General features: G+C 36.6%; 1 protein-coding gene across 2 annotated transcripts; it reads left to right on the forward strand.

The window, feature by feature from the left end:
- Nucleotides 1–6,361: 6,361 nt before the first annotated feature.
- LOC105042694 (uncharacterized) lies at nt 6,362–22,094 on the forward strand. Of its 2 annotated transcripts, XR_831569.4 has the most exons (5): nt 6,362–6,787; nt 7,749–8,537; nt 21,086–21,133; nt 21,209–21,579; nt 21,650–22,094. XR_831569.4 is itself a non-coding variant. In XM_010919988.4 (4 exons), exons 1-4 carry the CDS (start codon nt 6,605–6,607, stop codon nt 21,518–21,520), a joined length of 1,332 nt encoding a protein of 443 aa, XP_010918290.1. In that variant the 5' UTR covers nt 6,363–6,604; the 3' UTR covers nt 21,521–22,094. The 2 variants fall into 2 exon arrangements, 1 of the variants encoding a protein (XP_010918290.1); XM_010919988.4 differs by having other exon boundaries at nt 6,363–6,787; nt 21,209–22,094.
- Nucleotides 22,095–22,971: the final 877 nt, after the last annotated feature.

Here is a 22,971-nt window from a genome sequence, read left to right on the forward strand (position 1 = left end):
AAAGAATTAACTTCAACTTGAACAAACTAGACGAACTTAAGTCAACATCTTTGTAAGTAGAATCAACTTAGTTATTTCTTGTAAATCTTCCTTCATCATAATCCTTAGCATCAATAGATAAATCCATACAAAATCTTGTCCCTTGTATAAGTCATTCAAAATTTAATACTAGCAAGATATCTTAGTTCAATTCAGAAATCTTAACTTTGACTTGAATAATTAATACACTTTATCATCTTCAACAATCATAAAAAAAATTAAAGAATCTAATCCAAAGATGGTAATACGAATTATTAAAAATTTTATCATAACGTATGAAACATATTCTAACAAAACTAATTTTTTGTATTTAATTTAACAACAATATCAAAATATCCTAGATCCACTTAGAAAAGTAATTTTTTGACTTGAAATTCAATGCAACTTGAAAGATCAAGAAATCATATCTAAATATGATATTTTGAATAACCAAAAATTTTATCAAGATGTGTATCTCATATTTTTATAATAAAATTCAAGCATATTTTTTATCTAAATTCAAGTTTCATATATGATCCTCTTATAGATTCAATACTCAAAAATATTTTTCTCTCATATGATACAATTCTTTCTTAGACCATACCCTAATTAACTTTTTTTGATAAGTCCAAAATTTATAATGCTCAGACAATTATCATTGAAATTAGAAAAAGTATCATGATCTTCAATCATATAAGTTTAACATTCCAAAATCATGTAGTATACTCAACATAACTTATCAATACCTTGCATTTCATTTCAGGATCAACTCTTCTCATACTTAGGTCAATCCTACTAATTGAAATCCAAGATATAACTCGTCAATTCTATTATAGATATCACATGCCACTTATGCATAAATTTTATCATAGTATCTATTGATTTGAAATCTAAATATTAATTTTTTTCTTTTATGTCTGTCATGTTCCTTATGATCATAACCTAAGTTCAGATATCACTAAAGTTACAATTTCAAATAATTATAACCTTAAACTCAAATACCACTTAAATCATATTTTCTAGTGATCATAACCTAAACTCTAATATCATTCTATCATACCCTTGATGATCATAACCTTAAACTCTGATATTATCTATTATACTCTATTGATTATAATTTTAGAGTTTTGATATCATTTATGTCACAATCCCTAGTGACCTTAAACCAGAGCTCTAGTACTATTCTGTCATATTCTAATCACTTGTATCATAGTCTCTAAATGATCATAATCTAAGCTCTGATATCACTCTGTCACATTCTATTGATCATGTATAAAGTTTTGATATCACTTCATAATCTTAGTGATCTTAAACTTAAGCTCTGATATTATTCTATCACTTCTAATTACTTATATCATAATTCTCAATGATCATAACCTAAGCTCTGATACTATTTTGTCACATCCCGAACCCAACATCCGGATTGGATACGTGATGGCCGCACACTCCTTAGAGCAAGTCCTAAAGAATATGCAAGGACAAATTAAATCATTACAACCTTAACATCCATAACAATTAATTTCAACAATAATTTATAAAACCTTGCATAATTATAAATTAATTTTTTTCAATCCTCTGATCAGATATTATGATACTCTATCTATCCATCTGCTCATCCGTAAATCCAAGCCATAGCCAATCATAAACATCCTGTAACTTTGAGAAGAAAAAGAAAGATGAAGGGATGTGAGCTTTATAGCCCAGTAAGAATTTTCATATCACACTGATATAATAATATAATCTGAAAATAAGAATAAGCAATAAAATATAAAATCTCATGTTCAATATTCGGAATAATTCAAACATCTATAAATTATCTGTCTTGTTAAAAGAGATGCATTATCATATATTAATGGGTGAAATACTTTTATTCAATAATTGTTTCATGTCTTGTCTTCATTTCTCTTTTGATTATCATATGATCTTTAACATTTTTTTTTTTGGCTCTGGACTAACCAAGTTTATACCTCAGTCATCATCCGAATCAATTTTCACTTAAAAGCCTTTCAAGGCTGTCCCAGGATGAGCTCCTGACCGGCTGTCCTACATACGAAAGTCCGTGAGAGGTTGTTTCAGGCATAACCTCCTGATGGGCTGTCCCAAGCATGAGCTCCTGACCGGCTGATCCACCTATAAGTCAGTGGAGGCTGTCTCAGGCATAAGCTGCTGGCGGGCTGTCCCACATGACAAGGCTAGTCCATACCATATTTCTCTTTTTCATTTAATCATTATGTGTTAATTTCATCAAATCAATTTCGACTTACATTATGATCAATTTAGATATGTCATATCCATATAATCATACCATCAATCACTGATACATATATATTGACATAACATATTCATGCTCAAAATCATATAAGCAAATAATGGTGTCTCGGATATAACAAATTCATTGATCTCAAATCAACGATGCAAAACCAACGATGCAAGATCCATGGTAAAATAGCATATATATAATGATGATCATGTACAGGGATTCTTACCTTTATTGGTGATTGATCCAAAAATAAAAATCAATGTTCTTCTTTGATTTATGAATTTCTCTAATAAGATATTTCACTTGATATCTTATGCAGACAATCATATCTCTTTGTGATCCTGATCAAATATAAAAATCATATATAGAGAAATTATTGATAATCGATCCTAAAGATAGAAATCCAGGACTTCTCCTAGGATTATCCAAAATCGAGATTTATCTGAGTATTTGGATCATCTATTGATCCACAAGACTTCTAGAGAGAGAAAATACATGAAGAGAGAAAAATTTTAGAGAGAAAAAATTTTAGAGAGAGAAAATAGAAGAGAAAATAGAGAGAGAAAATCTTTATATCCTTCAAACGAGACAATCATGATCGAGATTATCAGAAATCATATCAAGGTGACTCAATATGAATTAACTATGATTGATCCTATCAATTTCGAATATGGATCGGATCAGGATCTAATCTACTGTATGAATTTCAGAGCAATCTCTGATCATTATATTTTTATCTCAAGTTTATCCTAGAGTCTGTGATGCAATTAAAGAGAGAGAATGATCCTAGAGAGACAAAATCCATAAAGAGAGAGAAAAGGTCTAGAGAGAGAAAATAGAGAGAGAATCTAGAGAGAGAAGATGGAGAGAGAAAGTAGAGAGAGGAGAGAAGAAAGAGAGAGAGAGGAGAGAGAAAAAATTTTCTCTTTCTTTTTTTTTCTATTTTTCTCCTTTTTTTTTCTTCTTTTCTTTTCTTTTCTTTTCTTCTTCTTTCTTTCTTTCTTTCTTTCTTTTCCCGTTTTCTTCTTCCTTTCCTCTTCCTTGGCCAAACAGGGGGAGGACTAGAGGGAAGGGGCTCGATGGCTCGAGCTCCAATGAGAGACGGTGGTGTCTGGTCGACGGCGACAGAGCAAAGGGAGGCGGACGGTGAGGTTCGGCCGGTGAGAAACTTAGAAAAAATCAGAAAAATAGGGGATCCCCCCTTACCTCTTGTTTTTCAGTCATTGGTCGGTTGCCGACGGCCAAGATCCATAGGGAAGGAAGGCTAGGAGGTAAGTGTCCTATCTTAGGGGTTAGATGCTGCAATCGGTGGCGCCGGTGGTTGGAAAAGAGAGGGAAAAGTCTCAGTAAAAATAAGGGTTCACCTTTTATAGACTTTCCGACGAGCTCGATGACCGGCGAGGGTGCACCGTACCATGGAAAGGAGGGGAAGGAAGAGGGAAAAGAGGAGAAGGGCTTATCTCAAGCTTCAGCAGCGTCGTCGGCTCCAATTTTCGACGAACACGAGTACGAGAGGTCATGACTTCAACGAAAGAAATCAAGAGGAAAGGAGAGAGAGGAAGGCCGGTGGAGGGTCATAAGAGAGATGGGAGTCTTATTTATAGAGGGCCCTAGAGCTCTAAGGGTCCTAGAATTTTTCTCCGTCCAGGATTCTTCAGAGAAGAAGACTCCCATCAGGAGTCTTCTCCCCGTTCCCCTTTTTTTTTGTATGGGCTTGCTTTTATATGCGTCTGATCCAAGGTCCAAATGGGTTGAGTGTTACAATCTCTTTAAATAGAGGTTGGACTCCTTCTTGGCCTCCTATTCCGACTCCAATCAGGAGTCTGTGGAAGAGAAGACTCCTTCTCTATTATTCTTTTTTGTATTTTAATACTTTAATAATCATATATATTTTTTTAAATTTTTAAATTTGGGTTTCTTTTTTTGTGACTAGTTAGGCCTAATTAGGTTGGGTATTACGTATTGGCTAGCATCTCTTTATTTTCTAGTGAAGATCTAGCATTGTTTATGGTCTTTTCCTTGAAAAATTGAGGCTTGCCCTGTTGTAGTTTATGATTTTATTTTCTAAGAGTCGAGTCAAGAACCAATGACAAAACCCTGTGAGGATCTTTATCCAACAGAAAATCAAACTAGCATAATCCAAAGCACAAACAAAAAGTAAAATCCAAACTAGAAGTCAATGAAAACAAAATAGAAGCAAAAACTATGAAGAAAAAAGAAGACAAATAAAATTAGAAGAAAGAGATAAAGAACAGATAATTAGAAGGCCTAACACTTTTTTTCTTCCACTAGACCTTCAGTTTTGCATATTAGGTCTTCGTAGGGCCTCAACAAATGAACCCCTGGCCTCTTACCAAAGTACCTAAATCACGACCCCCCAGCATGAGCTCTTTAGCAACCTTCCACCATATAAGAAAATTAAAATGAATCTTGAAAGAAGAGCTATATTAATTTATGCGATAAAACTAAATAAATGGTTGGGAAACTTATAGGAGAGATCTCATAAAATCAATAACTGTTCCTACCTCTCAGAATATAAATTTTCTAAAAGAAGATAAAAGGGTAAACACTAAAATAAATAGCAGAAAATAACTTTCTAAATCATTAAACCATGTAATGGTATTTTCATAACTATCTGGAAGTTTGGTAGCACTGGCATTTCTTCAATAAATCATCTATATCTCTCTTATTCGATCTCCATTTCAGATGATTCAAAATACAATGAAAAGATTACTAAATGCAGATAAGATAATGTTTCATCTGAAAGTTTTGTCTAAGCTGATGCTAGTGAAGCCTCATTTTAAATCGATATGCATTGCATTTCTTTTCTTAATAGATTGGACCTAAATTTCAAAACCTCAGCTCATTAAACATCTATGAGTCAAATGCCACCTTATATTCTTTCTTGAAGTTTTTCTTAGTTTGGTGGTCTTTCAAAGTATGTTTGTTCTCATTAGTAGATCTTTATGTGTTTCTCAAAAAATTGACCTCCAAGCTGGTTCAAACATAGCTTCGAGTATAGCCATAACAACCTCTTTAGCTTTGAGAGCCTTCTGTCATAGGCATTGTACTTGTGAGATCTTCTTTTAGATGTTTTGTATTGTTGGTTCAGGCACGTGGCATACATGGAGCACTAATAGGCTAGGTTTTAGGCTAGGCTAAGACTATGACTTAAGCCCAACTTGAATTTGCTTCAATCTGGGCCCAAAGCCCCACTAAAGTTGGCTTGGCCAATGAACCTAAGACCAATTTAATGCTAGATATCGGGTTTCAATTCTAGATATCACCCCTTGCCACTTGGGCAAAATATCGAGATTCAATTTGAATTAAATAAATAAATAAAAATTCATATTAACGAGCTTCTAAGGCTAGAGTGGTACTCAAAGATACCTCAAATTACATATTTATCAAGTGTTTTTCCTCCAACCACATGGCATCTATCCATCTTTTAACAAGACAATGAAAGACGGTTAGCTTGATTAGTTCAAAGAAAATTCATTTCGAATACATTATAACCAATGTAATTAAATTCAGTAAAAGGATGCGATATTGCATGTTTAGGAAGGGCAAAGTATCTTGTTTTCTCAATAAAATTCCAATAAACAAATGTCTAAAACTAATCTATCAACAAATAGTTCTAAAAAAAAGGCAACAAAAACTTTATTGCAGCAACTTCCTATCATTGTTGTCATGTAGCCGACCTCCATATTCCCAAAGTCTAAATTAGACCAAAAGTTCCATATCTTTTGATTGCAAGAATTTCATAGGGATTTGCACTCCAAAAATCAGTATTAGGACCTGATAGCTCTTATTCATAGTACCTATCCTCACTCTTAAACAAACAGTTAACTCATACTTTTCATGTTGTTCATCAATCCTCATTTGCCAATCAAACCGCACCAATTGCAGCACCACAATGATTTGGTCCCACTTTCTATGAGCACCAGCTGCAGCCATAACTATCAGCTGATAAAAACGTTGAGAACGACCATTCACAAACCTTCAACTACTTTGTCCTGCGAGCAAAACCATGTTAAGCTAGAGGGGCGTCCAGAAATAGCGCCCGACCACTTCACGGCCGGATCCGGCGTCACGTTAAAAAACTTAAACCGCACACCTACTTCCCATCCAACGAAAGAGGAAAGAAGAAACCCGGGACTCGGAAAAGGAAAAAAAAAAAAGAAAGAAAGAAAAGAAAAGAAACCCCCCTTCCGGCTCTTCTTAGGTGGTGGGATTCTTTCTCTCGAGCGACCAGAGAGTGGGATTAAAGCGAAAGGAGGAGAACGGAGCGAGGCGGGAGGGGGAGAGAGAGAGAGAGGGAGCGGGATGTCGTGCTCGTCGTCGTCGGGGTCGGGGGAGGAGGACGAGGGCGTCGACGATTACAGGAAGGGCGGCTACCACGCCGTCCGAGTCGGCGACCAGTTCGCCGGCGGCCGGTACATCGCCCAGCGGAAGCTTGGATGGGGCCACTTCTCCACCGTCTGGCTCGCCTTCGACACCCGATGCAAAGTACTCGATCCCCCGATCCTTCCTCGATTGCTTCCAAACAATGGAAAACATCGCATCTTGGATATATTTATTCGGATTACTGCGGATTTCCTCATTTTATAATCTGCAGTTTTTTCTGGGGATTCACGTGAATTCTGCTTTAAAGATCTCATCTTTTGCGATCTGTTCTTCTTTTTCGGTTGGGTTTTTATTTTGAATTGCTATTTGCATGAATCGTGCGACCATTGATTAAATTATTGTGTCGGATCATGATGGATTGAGATTAGCTGCGTCAACGGTTATTGTCCAATCGAGAACACTGGGTCGTTCTTTAATTATTATGTCTTCTTAACCCGTTATATATCATGGGCTGTCTTTGGATTCTAGCGATCTGTTTGTTGTACTGTTGTGATTATTACCTACCTTTCTATTTGGATTCTTTGCTAAATAAAATAGTGATATTTTTCTTTCTTTTTTACTTTCGATTTCTCAGAAAGATGCACAAATTTCAATAAATTCTATTCCTTTCGTTTATGGACATATGCATTTGCCTTCTCTTGTTGCAGAGATCCGTTGCTCTTCATGTCTTTTTTGTTCAATTTTCATCTTTACCTATGTTTAATATTCCTGCTGGATGCTGATTGAGGACTGCATATTTATATCTCTTTGCTTTGATGAGTTTGATCAATATAATTTCTTTATTTCATCACATCTAATATTTCATTTTATATTAGTTTGTAGATTGATCTCTTTAAACTGATGCTTACCGTCAAGAATATCTTCTTTTAAATGTTATATATGAATCAGTCTTTTATTCGTCTTTAAGACCCTCTCCACCTTAGTTTTATATAGTATTCTTTTGAAAAAATAAATGGAAAAACTCTCTCTCTCTCTCTCTCTCTCTCTCTCTCTCTCTCTCTCTCTCTCTCCACAGATGTGCTGTCTAATCTAAAGATTTCTGTAAAATTGATTTGTTTTGCAGAGATTTGTAGCCCTGAAAATTCAAAAAAGTGCTGCAGAATTTGCTCAAGCTGCTCTCCATGAGATTGAGATCCTTTCAGCAATTGCGAAAGGAGATCCCTCGAATTCCAAGTGCATAGTTCGTCTTCTGGACAATTTTAAGCATGCTGGTCCAAATGGGCAGCATCTTTGCTTGGTATTTGAATTCCTTGGTGACAGCCTACTCCGGCTAATCCGGTACAACAGATATAAGGGCATTGGCCTGGACAGAGTTAGAGACATATGCAGATCAATCTTGTCGGGTCTTGATTACTTGCACAGGGAGCTCGGTATCATTCATACGGATTTGAAACTAGAAAATGTCCTTCTTGTCTCTACCATTGATCCTTCAAAAGATCCTGTGCGCTCTGGATTTTCCCCAATCCTTGAGAGGCCTGAGGGCAATGCAAATGGGGCACTTGTGGCCAGTAGCATTGAGAAAAAGCTGAAGAAGAAAGCAAGGAGGGCAGCAGCAAGGATCTCTGGGAGAAGATCATCAATGATAGGAACATTGCAGCTGACAGAGCGGGAAAGGAGCTTGGATGGGATTGATTTGAGATGCAAGGTTGTGGACTTCGGGAATGCTTGTTTGGTTGATAAGCAGTTTACAGATAATATTCAGACAAGGCAATATAGGTCTCCTGAGGTTATTCTCAGGGCAGGGTACTCATTTTCAGCTGATATATGGTCTTTTGCTTGCATAGCTTTTGAGCTTGCAACTGGTGACATGTTGTTTACACCTAAGGATGGACAAGGATATAGTGAAGATGAGGTATGCTTATTAATTCCTTCTTTACTCTGGCTCATGAACCATAGAATATTATGCCTTGCCTTGATTTGATGGATGCTAGTATAGAAAGCAGTGACTAGTAAGTAAATGGACAGCAATCAAAACATGTAATGCACATGCAATGATGTTTGTCTTGGCATCTCTTTGGGATAAACATATTAAGTGTTTGTTTGCATAATTGGTATAGGTAGGATCGTTGTCGAAAAATTTTCTCTTTCATAAATTTAGTTTCTATAGGGATGTCAGAAACATACTTTATCTTGAAATGCCTCTAGAAACTGTATATTCTGACTGTACGAGTAGTTGCCTATGACTATAGAGGTGGGAGTGAGAATCGCATTTCATTTTTGAATTCATCTTTCTTCTTGTGGAAAAGAAAAATAAAATAAATTGAGAACTCTAGGATGGTGACAAGATATATACAAAGAACCAACAGAGGAAGGGTACGCAATTGGTTGCACAAGCAAGATTTGAGACATCTAATGGAATATCCGTTGCAGGAGAGTCGATCGAAAAAGAGACTATGATATGCTATTTTAGGAATTTAAAATTTTCTTATATGGGAATTATTCAAATGGTGGGTATGCCCAAAGACTTTATGGATATTGTAGTAAGTGGCAGAAATATATTCTTGCGGAGTTGTAAGGGAGTAAATAGCATATTAACTAACTACAACCATAACCACCATGTGATTCCCCAACTATTGCAGTTGGCTGTCAAATCTTGCCCTCAAGGCATACATGTTTGTTGTGCCCTCATCACATCCTGTTAGCTTGTTTGTGTCAAACAATATCTGCACCTGTTCTTTCATCAAAAGAAAAATGCACATGATACCATGATTTGTATAAATTTCATTGAACAAAGCTGTTGTTAAAAAATAAAAAAATCCTAAGCTGTGACACTCAACTAGAATAATATAACTGTAATATGACCTTCCACAAGCTGAAAAATATACTAATTTATGGATTTCAAAGATGATTACAGTTTTGTAGAATGTACTAAGGACTTTATGGATGTGGTAGCCTGCAGGGCAAAATACACTTACTAGATTAAGAGAGTGAGAGGATGAAATATACTCAGTGTTCAGCATGGAAATACCTATTTGTCATTGGCTGTAGTAGTCCTGCTTCTGCCCTCATCATCTTCTACTAGATTGGTGAGTCAACATGTATGTAATACTTCTCTAATGACTCCAGCTTTATAACCAATTGAAAAGTATTTAAACATGGCATCATGATTTATATATTCTCATTAAATAAGCTATAGTTGGACAAAAAAAAAAAAAAAAGAAACCTAGCAACATCAGGATCTCCACTATCTAATTTTCCATTCATATTGCTGATTCACAAAGTTTGTACCCAGCTTATGGTTGTAAAAACTGGAGATTCAGAGCCAATCCTGATGTTAAGTAGCTGAAATGTTTCTATTTAAGGGCTGCACTCAATTGAAAACTCCTGGACTGGTCTGTTGTTCATGCAATTAAGGGCCCCACAGATGGCGGAAATAATGTTGTCATTTTGCTCTTGGCTGGGCTAAATCATTGGATTTAATGACCACAAGCAATTGGAGGTAGGACCTTTGAAATTGGCATAATATCTTGAGCCTTTTTATAGCCCATTTCCTTTTTTGCCCCCTTTCTGCATCTGGAAGCTTCAATTCATACTTATTTTCTTTTCAGTGTTCTGCCCTTTTGAATTGGAAATTTCAACATTTGGCTTAAAAATTCTTCTCTAAGATTGGAATCCAAGAAATAAGGAATTGCTTATATCTGTGCCATCTTGAAGGTTAAAGAAGCAACTGGGTATTGAAAGTGCAATTCGAGAAACTAGAGTTCTTTGATGTTCAAGACCTTTGTGGAACATGCATTGAGAAGAGATTAGTATTATTAATGTTTTGTCATGATGGGGTATTACAGATGTGACCTACTTGAGCTGAAACAACCTAAATCTTTTAAAGCTTCTTTTGGTAAAAGTGGTGCCAGAGTAGTTCTGAGGGTTATGATCCATGATACTTGAAGTAGGCATTCTCCAAACTTATCAAGATCCTTTTTTGGAATGATGTAATCCATGTCTACTGGAATGTTTGGTAAGTTGAGTTAAAGCAGATAGCTATTTGAAGAGTGAAATATTTTTGAGGAAATTTTCTGTCTTTGACATCATGGAGGAGTGAAAGCTAACCAGGTTTCTTAGAGGCTTTTTCACTTAATTGTATTCCTCTTTTCAGTTGGCTCTTGGACGCCTTTTGTAGCATATGACCCCTTATAGTTCCTTCCTTTGGAGTCTTATTGTCCTGCAAATTGGTACTCAATCAAATTTACCTACTAATTTGGAAACCAAATTAAGCTTCAAATTATTGATCCAAAGTATGACTGTTTATGAGAAAGGAAAGAAAAATATGAGCGAACTCATGCTTGCAGATGTAAAATTTAACACTATTGTCAGATGCCCTTTTTTAATTGTTAAAGTATTCTTCGGACACAAGTAAAGGTAAAAGGACTGCAGGCAAAATTAAATTTGATCATTTAAGCAACTTTGTGACTCTAACTTGCTTCTTGAATACCTTTGTCAAAGTGGACTAAGCAAGAATGCTAAATCGACTCGAACTAGATGGTTCAGCCCCTATTGAATCAAATTAATGCCAACCCAGGATGGTTTGGCTGCTATTGCAAGTTTAAGCTATTAAAATGTTCCATTGGTCCATTTTATTCCTTCAAAAGAAGCTTTGAGAGATAGAGGACTCTGCTCTCTCACCTGCTCTCCCTGCCCTCTCGCCCCCTCTGTCCACTCTTTCACCTGCTCTCTCTCCTCTCTTGTTTGCTCTCTCTGCTTTGTCTGCCTCACAAAGGCCTCTGCATTGAACATCGCTCAAGGTAAAACTTCCCTCTTCTCTTGCTCTTCGTCTTTGCTTGTTTGTTGGATGAGGTTTTGCAGTAGAGGATGACACCATCACAGTTCTGTGGTGGCTCTACCTCCACCTATCATCACTCTCCCTCTCTCTCTCCCCCCCCTTCCGTCTCCTTCTTCCTCTCCTCCTCCTTTCTCTCTTCCTCCCTCTGCACCTCCCTCTTCCTGTTTCGTACATTCCGGCATGGCATGATACAGGCACAATACTGGTTCCACAAACCTTGGGACTGAGTATGTCCTTTTATCTTGATGCTCATTCTCCTTTGTTGCTTGGATTAACAATGAGAAGCCTTCTAGAGTGATCCTTTGTCCGTTCATCTTCCCTTGGTATGCGTCCATTTATGTTACAGCTATTTGGCATGACTTAGACTAGAGGATTTATCTTACAGCTATCCTCCCAACATTGGGCCATATACTGAGTAGCCATTGCGTCAGCCTATATCAATCTGTGCTAGTTTGATGCTGATTGATATGGCTTGCTACTGCTCTTTGCCAAGCCAAACGTTCTTTTTTCTAGTATTCAAACATACATATGTATATCTATATTTTATCATATTTTGGTATCAGTGTGGCACAAGATATGTTTACGTGGTATGGCGAATGCTGGTTTGGCCATTGCCCAGCACACTCCAACAAACAGTGGTACTTGAAACCTTGCTTAGACGCATGGTTCCTTAAATAAGGAAGTTTTGCTTTGGGCTTTGCCATCCAGATTTGGAAAGAAAATTCATAAGGAAAGCATCTTTGGGATTTAATGGCATTTAAAGAAAAAGTGGCAAAAGTAAGCTTGCTTTAGAATTTTGATGAAAAAAAAAAGAATATATCTGACAGCTGTTGGTGAGTCTATAAATACTGAGTAGCCATTGTGTCAGCCTATCAATCTGTGCTAGTTTGGCGCTGATTGATATGGCTTGCTACTGCTCTTTGCCAAACCAAAAGTTTTTTTTTCTAATATACAAACATACATATGTCTATTGATATTCTTATCATATTTCGGTTTCAGTTTGGCACTACATATGTTTATGTGGTATGGCATATGCTGAGTTGACCATTGCCCAGCACACTCCAATAACAGCGGCACTTGAAACCTTGCTTAGACCCATGGTTCCTTGAATAAGGAAGTTATGCTTTTGGCGTTGCTTTCCAGATTTGGAAAGAGAATCCATAATGAAAGAATCTTTGGGATTTAATGACATTTAAAGAAAAAGTGGCTAAAAGTAGGCTTGCTTTAGAATTTTCAAGGAAAAATAGGAATATGCCTGACAGCTGTTGGTCAGTGTTTGATTAGAAATTTTGTTGTGTAATAGGGGCTGAAATTATACGAAAGATCAAGATTCATTTGGTTGAAGAGAAGTGAAATAATGTTAGGTCTACTCATTAGGACAAATGTAATATTTTCAAATCTGATTTATAGGAGGAGGAAAACTGCAATCTTACTAGGGTTCAAAACAAAAAAAGGAAAAAAAATTCTCCTTTGAAAAGGTTTTACCGATTCATTTCACTCCCAATATTGCTTTTCTAAGCATATTTGTTTAGAGGTTAAGTTCTTATGAAAGGAATGCTCAAGCTAGGACTGACTGAGATGTATCCAATGAAAGTTTTACTATAGGCCCAACCTAAACTCATTAAAATAATTCTAAAACAGTACCTTAAGGGCATGCTGGGTTTGGGGTGGGGGAGGGGGAGGGAGTTGGACTTTGGAATGGGAATGGGAATGAATGACTCTCATTCTAGCCATTTGGTTGGGGAGTCCTATTTCCACACTGATTCTAGGTGGGAAGGGGAATGCCCCCAATCCCCCAAAATCTAGTCTCCACTCTCCCCTAGTGTTCAAATCTCATTCCGATTCTGATTACAAACCAAATGCATTGGGAGGATATAGCCATTTCAATTCCTATTTCAATCCATTCTGATCTTGATTGCAATTCTAGTTCTGGTCGTGAACCAAACACACCTTTATTTCATTCAAATAGGGAATGTGTCTCCCTCATTAGTTAGAATAACCATAACTTCCGAATAACTTTGATCTTCTTTAGAAAATAAAAATACATCAATTCAGTAATCTTCTTAAAAATACTATTAATTATGATTGTATCAAAATTATTGCAATTTAGAAGATTATAAGTTTCTTGAAGGTAGGGCAATGGATATACCATACTCAACAAGTGACCATATCTTTCTTTAAGTAATTTATAACCATTAAATAAATTGTATCACTTTGATTCTATTGGATCTTCTATGGTCAAGTATATTTTAAGAATCATTGCAAGTTATAGATTAAAAAAAAGAAAGATGGATGTAAATAATTATGGTGGTTCTTCCAATATTCCTCGCGAAAACTTGGCCTATGTTCTTCCTTTTCTTCTTCTTCTTGTTAATTTATCTTTTCTCCCTCTTTAAAATTTAAGTTTGAAATTTAAATACTTTTAAGTGTTAAACAACATTAGCTATCATGTATTTCCATCCTTTTTAGTTAACGAGGTACAACATGAGGTGCTGTTTTTGATGGAAAAACCATTAATATTTTAACTTTGCTAGTGTTTAATATCACTTTTGCTTTCTCAATTTAAAAAACTAAAGGTTGATATTAATTTTTTGAAAAATATAAAGACGTTTGGTGTAGTCAATTGTTTTACTTGTTATCAACATGCAAAAAAAACAATGCCACTTGCTATATGTAGTGGTGGTGTAGTGGTGGTGCCAATGATGTTGGTTGCCATGTTGGTTGCCAGAGGCAATAGTAGTGGTGGCAGCGACAGCAATGGTGGTGGCAAGAAAGGAGGTGAAGATAATGGCCAATGTCGGTGGCAAAGTTGGTAGCAAATAGTGGTTGAGGCAGTAGTGGTGGAAAGTATATTAGGGAAAGGGGGAGTTCCACTTAAAATTTGGGTTCCTTATTTTTAGAAGTTAAAAAAAATGAAAGCAAGAAATTTTTTTTACTTTCAATTTTTTTAGAAATATTGAAAATTAGTTTTTAAAATAGAAAATAGAAACAATCGCATCAAACATATTTTTTCATGGTTATTGTGTTGAAGTTTTTTGAAAAGGGAAAAGAAGGAAAGAAGCAATGCCTAACAAGCCCTTAGTTTAGTAGTAGAAAATATGTAATATTTTTGTATAGTCATCCTTCTAAGTATCTTGATAAAACAATGTGCATTATTGGTCTTATTATCATGAACTTAAACTTATGACCGTTATGGGGAAGGAATTGAACAAAGATTAAAAATGTGATAATATTCTCAAGAAACTTGTGCTCTATTCTTATATATGAAATTGATAAAATTACGGAGAAAAGTGAATAGGCCGACATGTAGTCTTTTTGGTCTTGGATAAACCTTATGATAAGGTACCAAGAAAGGTAATATTATGGACTTGAGAAGAAAATGTGTGCATAATCAGCATATTTGAAATTGTTGAGGTCATGTATGTTGGAGCAGTCTGAGCATTAGGAGTTATCATGGTGTAATAAGTGTATTTTTAGTCATGGTAGGTTTGTACCAAGGATCATAGTTGAGATCAAGGTTTGCCGAATGGACATCGGAGGGGTACCAGCCGGTGACTAGTTCGGCACGCTATGGATCTGTACTGTACCATTTAGGGCATAATGAAAGGCTTGAAATAGAAAGGGAGAGGGAGAAGGAGTGAGAGAGGAAGAGTGATAGAGGAGCCTAGGTCTCATTTGCTCAGTGAGGAGCTTTGAGAGCTCCGGATGTAGGGAGAGGGATGGAGGGATGGAGGGAGAGTGCGACTAAAGCTTACCAGCGATGGATGGAGAAGATTGTTCAATCCGATGGAAGAGAGGCACCAGCATCGAAGTGGTGAGGGGGGCATTGGCATTGAAGAGGAGGGAGAGGTGCTGGTGACATCGATTAGCGAGAGAGCGTGAGTGCAAGTGAGAGATGGAGAGAGGCTGCTTGAATGTCGAATGTTGAAGAGGGGAGAGAGAGCAAGAGAATGTGATTGATCAAATGGTGTTTTATTAATAGGTGGGTTTACATATTAGTGGGACCAAGTCTATAAATATGTGGGCTTATAAGGGAAGAGGGGATGGTTTTGTAGACGAACAGGCCTGAATGGCTGAATGATCCTAGGCCAGTGTTGGTACACTTCGCTACAGGCCGAACCATTTGGTTCAGTTGTTTCAGCATTCCTTGATTGAGACCATATTTTTCTGCTCTCATTACGAATGGACTTACTACTTGCATTCAAAAAGATGTACAATTCATTTTACTTGATTTTATTAATGAGAAAAGAACTAGATTAAATTTTAGATTGGATTTATGGAAGAGCGCTTGAAAGGATAAATGATTAAACAAAACAAAACAAAGTACGTGAATGCAATTTTAGATCAGATAGAAACAAGGATGAAGCCTTAGTTAATATTGATGGAAAAAAGATACCCTAGAGTAATTGGTTTCTTTATCTAAAATCTATTTACAATATGATGAAGAGATAGATGAAGACATATCTAATGGAATTAGAGCTAGTTGGAAGAAGTGGAGAATTGCTTTTGAAATATCAATAGGCCCGTCTAGGTTGGGGTTATGTTGGAACAAAGAGCAATCTGACCTAGTTGTCCACCTTATTCAAATGGTCCTTTATGCACCCTAGTTAAATCACTTTTTCTTGAGGGCAAAACAAGCGTTTCTTGACTGTTGGTGCACAGGAAATTTCCAACTTTTCTGTTCTTGACCTATTACACCCTTAGCTCAATATAATTTCATTAGAAATGTGAGACAAGTCAATCCTAACACCCTGTTTGGTTTGGGAGAAATGGAGAGGAGAAAAAAGAAGGTGAGGATAAAAGAGAAATCAAGTTTCGCTTGTTTGGTCTCTAAAGTAAAAGAAAAAGTTGTGAGAAAAGAAAAGAAATGGAGGGAAATCATCTCTCTCCAAACCTGCAATTTTTGTTCTTTAAAGTTGAGAGATTTGGAGGGAAGAGAAACTAGTCACTCGATTTTTTTTCTGTTTCTGTTTTGTCCAAACATGAGGAGAGAGTCATTTTCTGCGCCTCTTTTCCTTTATTTTCTCCCTTCTCTTTTCTCTTGTTTTCTCCTTTATTAATTGCATCCAAATAGAGCATTAGTTTACTCCATTAAATCCAGCCAATCTTGAAGTTTTGATTTTGAAAATCAATTATAGCTTAAAAGGACAAGTTTATGATATAATAGTTAGGCCTACAATGTTTTATAACTCATAACATTGGGCAATAAATTGGGTTAAAAGGAAAGCAAGTTAAATATTATAAATGTGAAAATATTGAGATTGATGTGGTAAGGCTAGGATAAAGTGACAATTACAAGGTTTGCCTAATTGTTATCTGAGCTTGTATTGGTTGGTGATCGGCACAATATAGTATGGTCCGTACTATATTGTTTTGAGATATGCTGAATTTTTTTTTTTGCTAATTTCAAACTGAAGTTGGTAAATAGTTCGCCAACTTCACTTACATGAATTAGCAAACCACTTGCCAATTTCGAACTAAAGTTAGAAAATAATTTGCCAGGTTCACTTATGAGAGCTTTCAAGCCCTCTCTTATGGTATGTATCCCTCCCTCCCTCCCTCCTGCTCTCTATCTTCGCTCTCCCTTTGTTTCGAATTGATGGACTGAGCCATGCCAGTAACTAATCGGTCCGGTTTGGTATGCCTCAAATCAATCAGTTTGGTATAGTTCAATGGACCTTGGACTAACAAGTGAGTGTGACATTAGAAAACTACAACAGTTGCACAAATTAGATATTATTGAGAAAATATAGTGCGAAGGAAAGCATGGATGACTGTAATAATATGGAAGCATTTTGGATGTGATCCTAGATTTGATAATGGACCCTCATTTTTATCTAGCTTACTCATGTTTCTCTCCCTTCAGCAAGAGCTGAGCTAATTGGGATGTACTTTTATGAACAAGAAGGCATGTAGGGCATCAGACATGTGGCGATGTCTTAGCATGTATGAAGGCCTAGGTCAAAGGAGAACCGGTCATAATGGTGTGGGAATACTACGAAGTTCTAAGGGTGCTCTAGTAACAATGGATACTTTAATATATGTTGAAAGATCTAGAAATAGAAGAGGAAGACCTAAAAATTACATGATTGGAAGTTGTGAAAACGTGTGGAAAAGATAGAAATAATATCGAAGTGCTAATTCGAATAATTGGCAAGTAAAGATTTGTGAAGCCAACTTGCAATAGTTGGGATAAAGCTTGAAATTTATGATTATTATTTGTACTTCTAAGAAATGGTTCTAATTTTTAGTTATTTGGAAGTTGTATTGTCATATGACGTAACACATGGTGACTCATGCTAGATAGAGGGTAGAATGTTAAAGGTTCTGGTAGCGTTGAATTTCTTTAAACCATGGGAACCATGGAAATGGCTTTTTTTGGGATCAAATTTTTTCTATTATATTTTATTTTGTTCTTGATTGGGATTGAATAGTATTACCATCAATCTTTAGACAGTACAATGCTTAACACATCATGACCATTTAACTTGTAATCCTAGCCTACATTAGCTCAAATTGGTGCAAGCTTGATGGGCACCGTTCGCCAAACCATTCTGAATCAGATAGTTCAAGGCGTTCCTAACCATACCGGCGGTAAATCGGGACAGTTCGGATAGGTAAATCGAAACACCTGATGGATGAGAGGGAAAGAGTGGAAGGTAGAGAGAGAGGAGGGAAGGGGAAGATGGGATGCCGCCGTCGGAGGCTAGCGGTGGCTAGCCGAGGCCGTCGGAGGGCCGCGGAGGCCTCCACAGCTCAGTATCGTCCGATAGAGCATTTAAATGACAGAGAAAGAGAGAGAGAGGGGGAGTGACGGTACTGGAGGGATGTGCAGCCCATGGAGAGACTATCAAAGGGCGTCGGACGGCCACCATTTCACGTCCGCAGTGTCGCAGGCGTCGATTACGCCGTTCGACGACTAACCGGTGGCCCTCTGACAGCTTCTGTAGCAGCTTCCCCTCCCTCCTTTTTTTTCTTTCCTCCCCTCTCTCTCTATCTCTCTTTTCCTCCTCCCCGGTTCTCTTTTTCTCCCCTATGTCGGTTCGCACTAGTCTGGTCCATTACGGATTTGTACCGGCTCGTATCGTTAGCTGGCCGGCATGGGTACCAATTCCGGTTCCAGCTTCCTCGCTGATGGGTGATGCATCACTCCATCTAGGGTTTGCAATGATGTAGCAAGTGATAGAGAGTATTTTATGAATGTTCCATGAACTCCTTGCAATGTGAGAGCACAAATTTTAAATTTGTGGCACTTCTGGAATGAATGCCATTAGATGACATATGAGAGGACATAGATCTAGTATCAGTACATCATGTCTTCAGGAAGGTGATTGGTTTAACTTCTTTCCACTCATGAGTTTGCAAAGAATATTCACTCTCCAATGGAAAATGTTAAAAGAATGAGTATTGAAGAAATGTTGATCTGGTTTATATTTTTAATGTGGAAAAGTCCATATTGCAATAGTTAGGTTCCTGATGAAGTTGAGATCCCGAAGTCACTTGGCTATATTCCTTCAACTTATTTTTGTGATTTTTCTCCAACCATAAGAAAATCTTCTCTTTTGAGAAAAGAACTCCTTATAAAACTATTTATAGCATTAGCTGTAACATGAGCCATCTAAATGTGATTTTGATATATATTATTACGTGGCAGTTGTGCTGCATATAACTAATTAAGAGGTAAAAACATTTATTTTTCACCCGATCAATTTGGTTTTTTTCTTCTTTCTCTCCAGCCATATGAGATTAGTTTTTTAATAGAATAATGTTAACTTATGATGCAGTGATCGAAGCATTAACAGGCAGCACAAAGACATCTAATTCGATTTTGGTAACATATACTGGACCTTGAAATGTGTAATTTCAGCTTTTGGGTTTAGAGAATCTCGTTTTAACTAGGATAAATAAGTGTTTACAAACCCTGCTTTGGTTTCAATGGCATTGAGAAGTTGTAAGATCTTTATGTTTCAATGTGTTTTTTGGGTGCTTCCATGTGGTGTTCCATGTGAAATCCAAATTTTTGAAGTCTTTTGTTAGAAATAGTTTTCAAGTGCCAAAGTTAAAAGTTAGATTGAAGACGAGAGTACACACAAAAGAAATATCCTAACTTGCTGAAGTCTTCATCATTGTCTTTAATCTTTTAAGTCTGTCCCTCATCAGCAACCTGTGAGAGAGTCCAAGTCTTTGTATTGCCGTCCGTGCTAAAAGTGAGCCTTGTATGCCATCATAGAGAAGTGCCATTGGAAAAAGAGCTTTTCGACTAACCTTGGATAACTGACCAAGAAGCCACCAAATTAAGGTTCAAGTAGGTTCCCAAACATGGAATTGCCCACATACATCATTCCAGTCACGCAAGACAATAATCACTATAAATCCGTTCCAGCTGATTTAAATTATTTGCATCTTTATATTCCTATTGATATGCATTCTATAGGTATGCTCCTGCTTTTTATGCATAATTTGCCAACGCCCTGCTTCTTGCAGATGTTGTTCGTTGCCTGAGACAAGTTAGATATCGAAAGTAATAGTTAGTATTTGGCCAGATGGTTTTCCCATAATATAACATTTTGAACTTTAGATCCTCGTGATATTTGAGATCAATTAATTATGAAATCAAACTGCTCTATGGATTTGTGTTTTATAACATGTTCTAAGAAACTAATTTTGATAGTTTCAGCTTTTGCTTCAGTTACTATTGTGAACATGTGTCATTTATGGAGGGATTTAGATATTGTTGATATAAAATGGAAGGAAGAATTCTCTTCATTGGTGCACAATATCTTTTTGTTAAAAAAGAAAGAAAAACAAACCACCATTTATGAGTGTGGTTTTGTCGTTGAGAACTACTTTAAATGTCATGAAAGAGATCCTTTTTAATTTGTGTTAATATCCTTGATTATTCTTGATATCCCGTAAAATGGAAAATATGTGATAACTTACTGGTTATCATCTCTTTTGAAACAATTTATTTTGGACATATTATGGAACTCTGCTTATTGTAGTTTCTATTCAACACAAAAGCAAATCTTGGTCGTTGGACTAAACTTGGCAGGCCATATGAATCAAGGGGCTGTTTGGATTCATGTATAACTTGTGTATCAGATAAACCTTATCTTTAAATTATGCTGAGGAAGGTGCGACAATGAGTAGAAAATAGTTCTGGTTGAGAAAGCCTGAGATCACATAACCCTTGAAACATAGGGGTTATACATTCTGTCTGAAACTTGATTTACATTATCATTTCTTCTTTTCTTTGGGATTGTGTGCTCCAGTGTCACTCTGGCGGCTATAATTTCTTCTGGCACCGTTGCTATCTTTTCTCATATTAACCTGAAGATTGTCTCTATCCAAAGGACTAGATTATTTCCAATATGCACCTGAAATTTCGCTTGGTTCTTCCTGTAACTCCTTTTAGTTTTTTTACTTTGTTCCTGGAGCTGAATATTCATAAGATTTTGGTTCCATATACGTGATAATTGGCTTTTGAACATTTCTTGGTCCTTTGAAACATGGGGGTTTTTCTCAAGTTTCTATACTTCACTGCTCTCTTACTCTTAATAGATAAATGCCTTCTGGATATTGGATTTATTTTATTAATGCATTGTTCTGCATCTGGATGACAGGATCACTTGGCTTTGATGATGGAGCTACTTGGGAAAATGCCTCGAAAGGTGAGATTTTCTTTTATATTCTTCCAACTCTCTTGCAGTCATTAAGTACTAACTGTTTTTCCTTCCTGAGCTCAGATTGCTACTTCGGGATCTCGATCAAAAGACTTCTTTGACAGGCATGGAGACCTGAAGAGAATCCGAAGGCTGAAATTCTGGTCCTTGGATCGCCTTCTGGTTGAGAAATACAAATTTCTTGACACCGATGCGCAAGAATTTGCTAACTTTCTTTGCCCTCTACTTGATTTTGCTCCAGAGAAGCGGCCAACAGCTGCAGACTGCCTGCAGCACCCATGGCTTAAGAGCAGAGATAAAAAGCTCACTGATGAAAATATTGAAGCAAGTGTAGCAAGGCTGGAGATCGGCATGAGCAGCAAGTTCAAAGTTTAGGTGGACAAGCAAATAGATTTTAAACATGCCCCATGCAAAGATCATCCCACTCCATGTTGGTAATATTAATTCATTTATTCACAGAAAAGCTTCAGTTATTTTCATTTCATTGATCTCAATGGGTTTCAGATTGAGTGTTGTTTGAAGGAAGCATCTTCACACTTACAAGGGGCCAATAGGCCATGACATCATCAGACAGTTGTCATCAATATATATATATATATGGCGGAAAGATATTATATAGATTTTTGTTTTTGTTAAGTGGTTACAGAATATGGTTTCTGAACGTGAGGGAATGTGGAGGAGAGGGCCCTCACATGGCTTTATCAATGTTGAAATTAAGAAAGCTTTACCTGCTAACCATTTAGAAGATATTATGTATTTGTTCTGCTAAGATCCAATTGAAAAGTTTTAGGAGCTCAGCCATGAGGTTTTAGCAGTGCTTGAGCAAAAATAGCTTGGTGTGGTGTGAGTTGTATGATGTGTTATTTGAACTTTGAAATTAATTTATTTGTGTACAACTTCATAATAAAGGACTTTTTTCAATGAGAAAGCTCACACTGAGTTTAGATGATCTCAGCCCTCAGGACTCAGAAGCTGTTAAGTACCACCAGTTTGGGCTTTTTCACTAAATTTGGGAAGGTTGATGTTGCACTTCTTTCTGTAACTTGATTGACATGCGGAAAGGCTGGTCCATCTTTTCTCGTCTTTCCAATGAAACTATTTGGACCATGGAGGAAACTTGCTCTCAAATGTGAAGTATATGTAAATGCTTTATTGCATTAATGCTGGACACATGGAAGTGTGATCATGTTTAAGATTAATGGTTGTGATCTCTTGTTCGATAAAATGCACTCTTACCCTGTCTGGTCTAATATTGCATCTTTCTATGGGCAGGTTTTTTTCTAGGACATTGGCTAAAAGATCATGGAAGAAGGTCTGAGTAATTAACCCATGTTATATTATAGGAATAGAGATGTGTGTAATTTCCTCCATAAATGCATTAACTTTCAAGTTTAGATCCTTCTTCAATTCTTATCCTGTAGCATATACCCTCAAGGATTTCATACTTCAAAATTCTACTAGTCACAAATACTTATTTAGAAAGTAAGGAAAGTTTGTTAGTAACTAGTTTGTGAGCTTAATACTTCATAGTAAATTTTGTACACTTTAAAATTATAGAAGCCTTTTCCAAGTGGATTGGTTCTTCCCAAGATCTGGTACAGTCCTCAACCTAACAAGACTTTGATTCAAACCAACCTATATGAAGGGTTGGGGTGGGTTAGGTCTAAAGCAGGGTTAATTTTATTTGTTTGGTTCATTAACTTTTTGACCCAGTCCAGTTTATGAGTGCAGAGGGTTAAATCAAGCTATTGGATCTAAATCTAAGTGGAGTTGGATCTAAATCAAGCAAATCCTTGCTCTAACCCAACCTGCTTGCAATTCTATCT

The sequence above is a fragment of the Elaeis guineensis genome, chromosome 4 (genome assembly GCF_000442705.2).
Source record: "Elaeis guineensis isolate ETL-2024a chromosome 4, EG11, whole genome shotgun sequence".
Classification (NCBI taxonomy): domain Eukaryota; kingdom Viridiplantae; phylum Streptophyta; class Magnoliopsida; order Arecales; family Arecaceae; genus Elaeis; species Elaeis guineensis.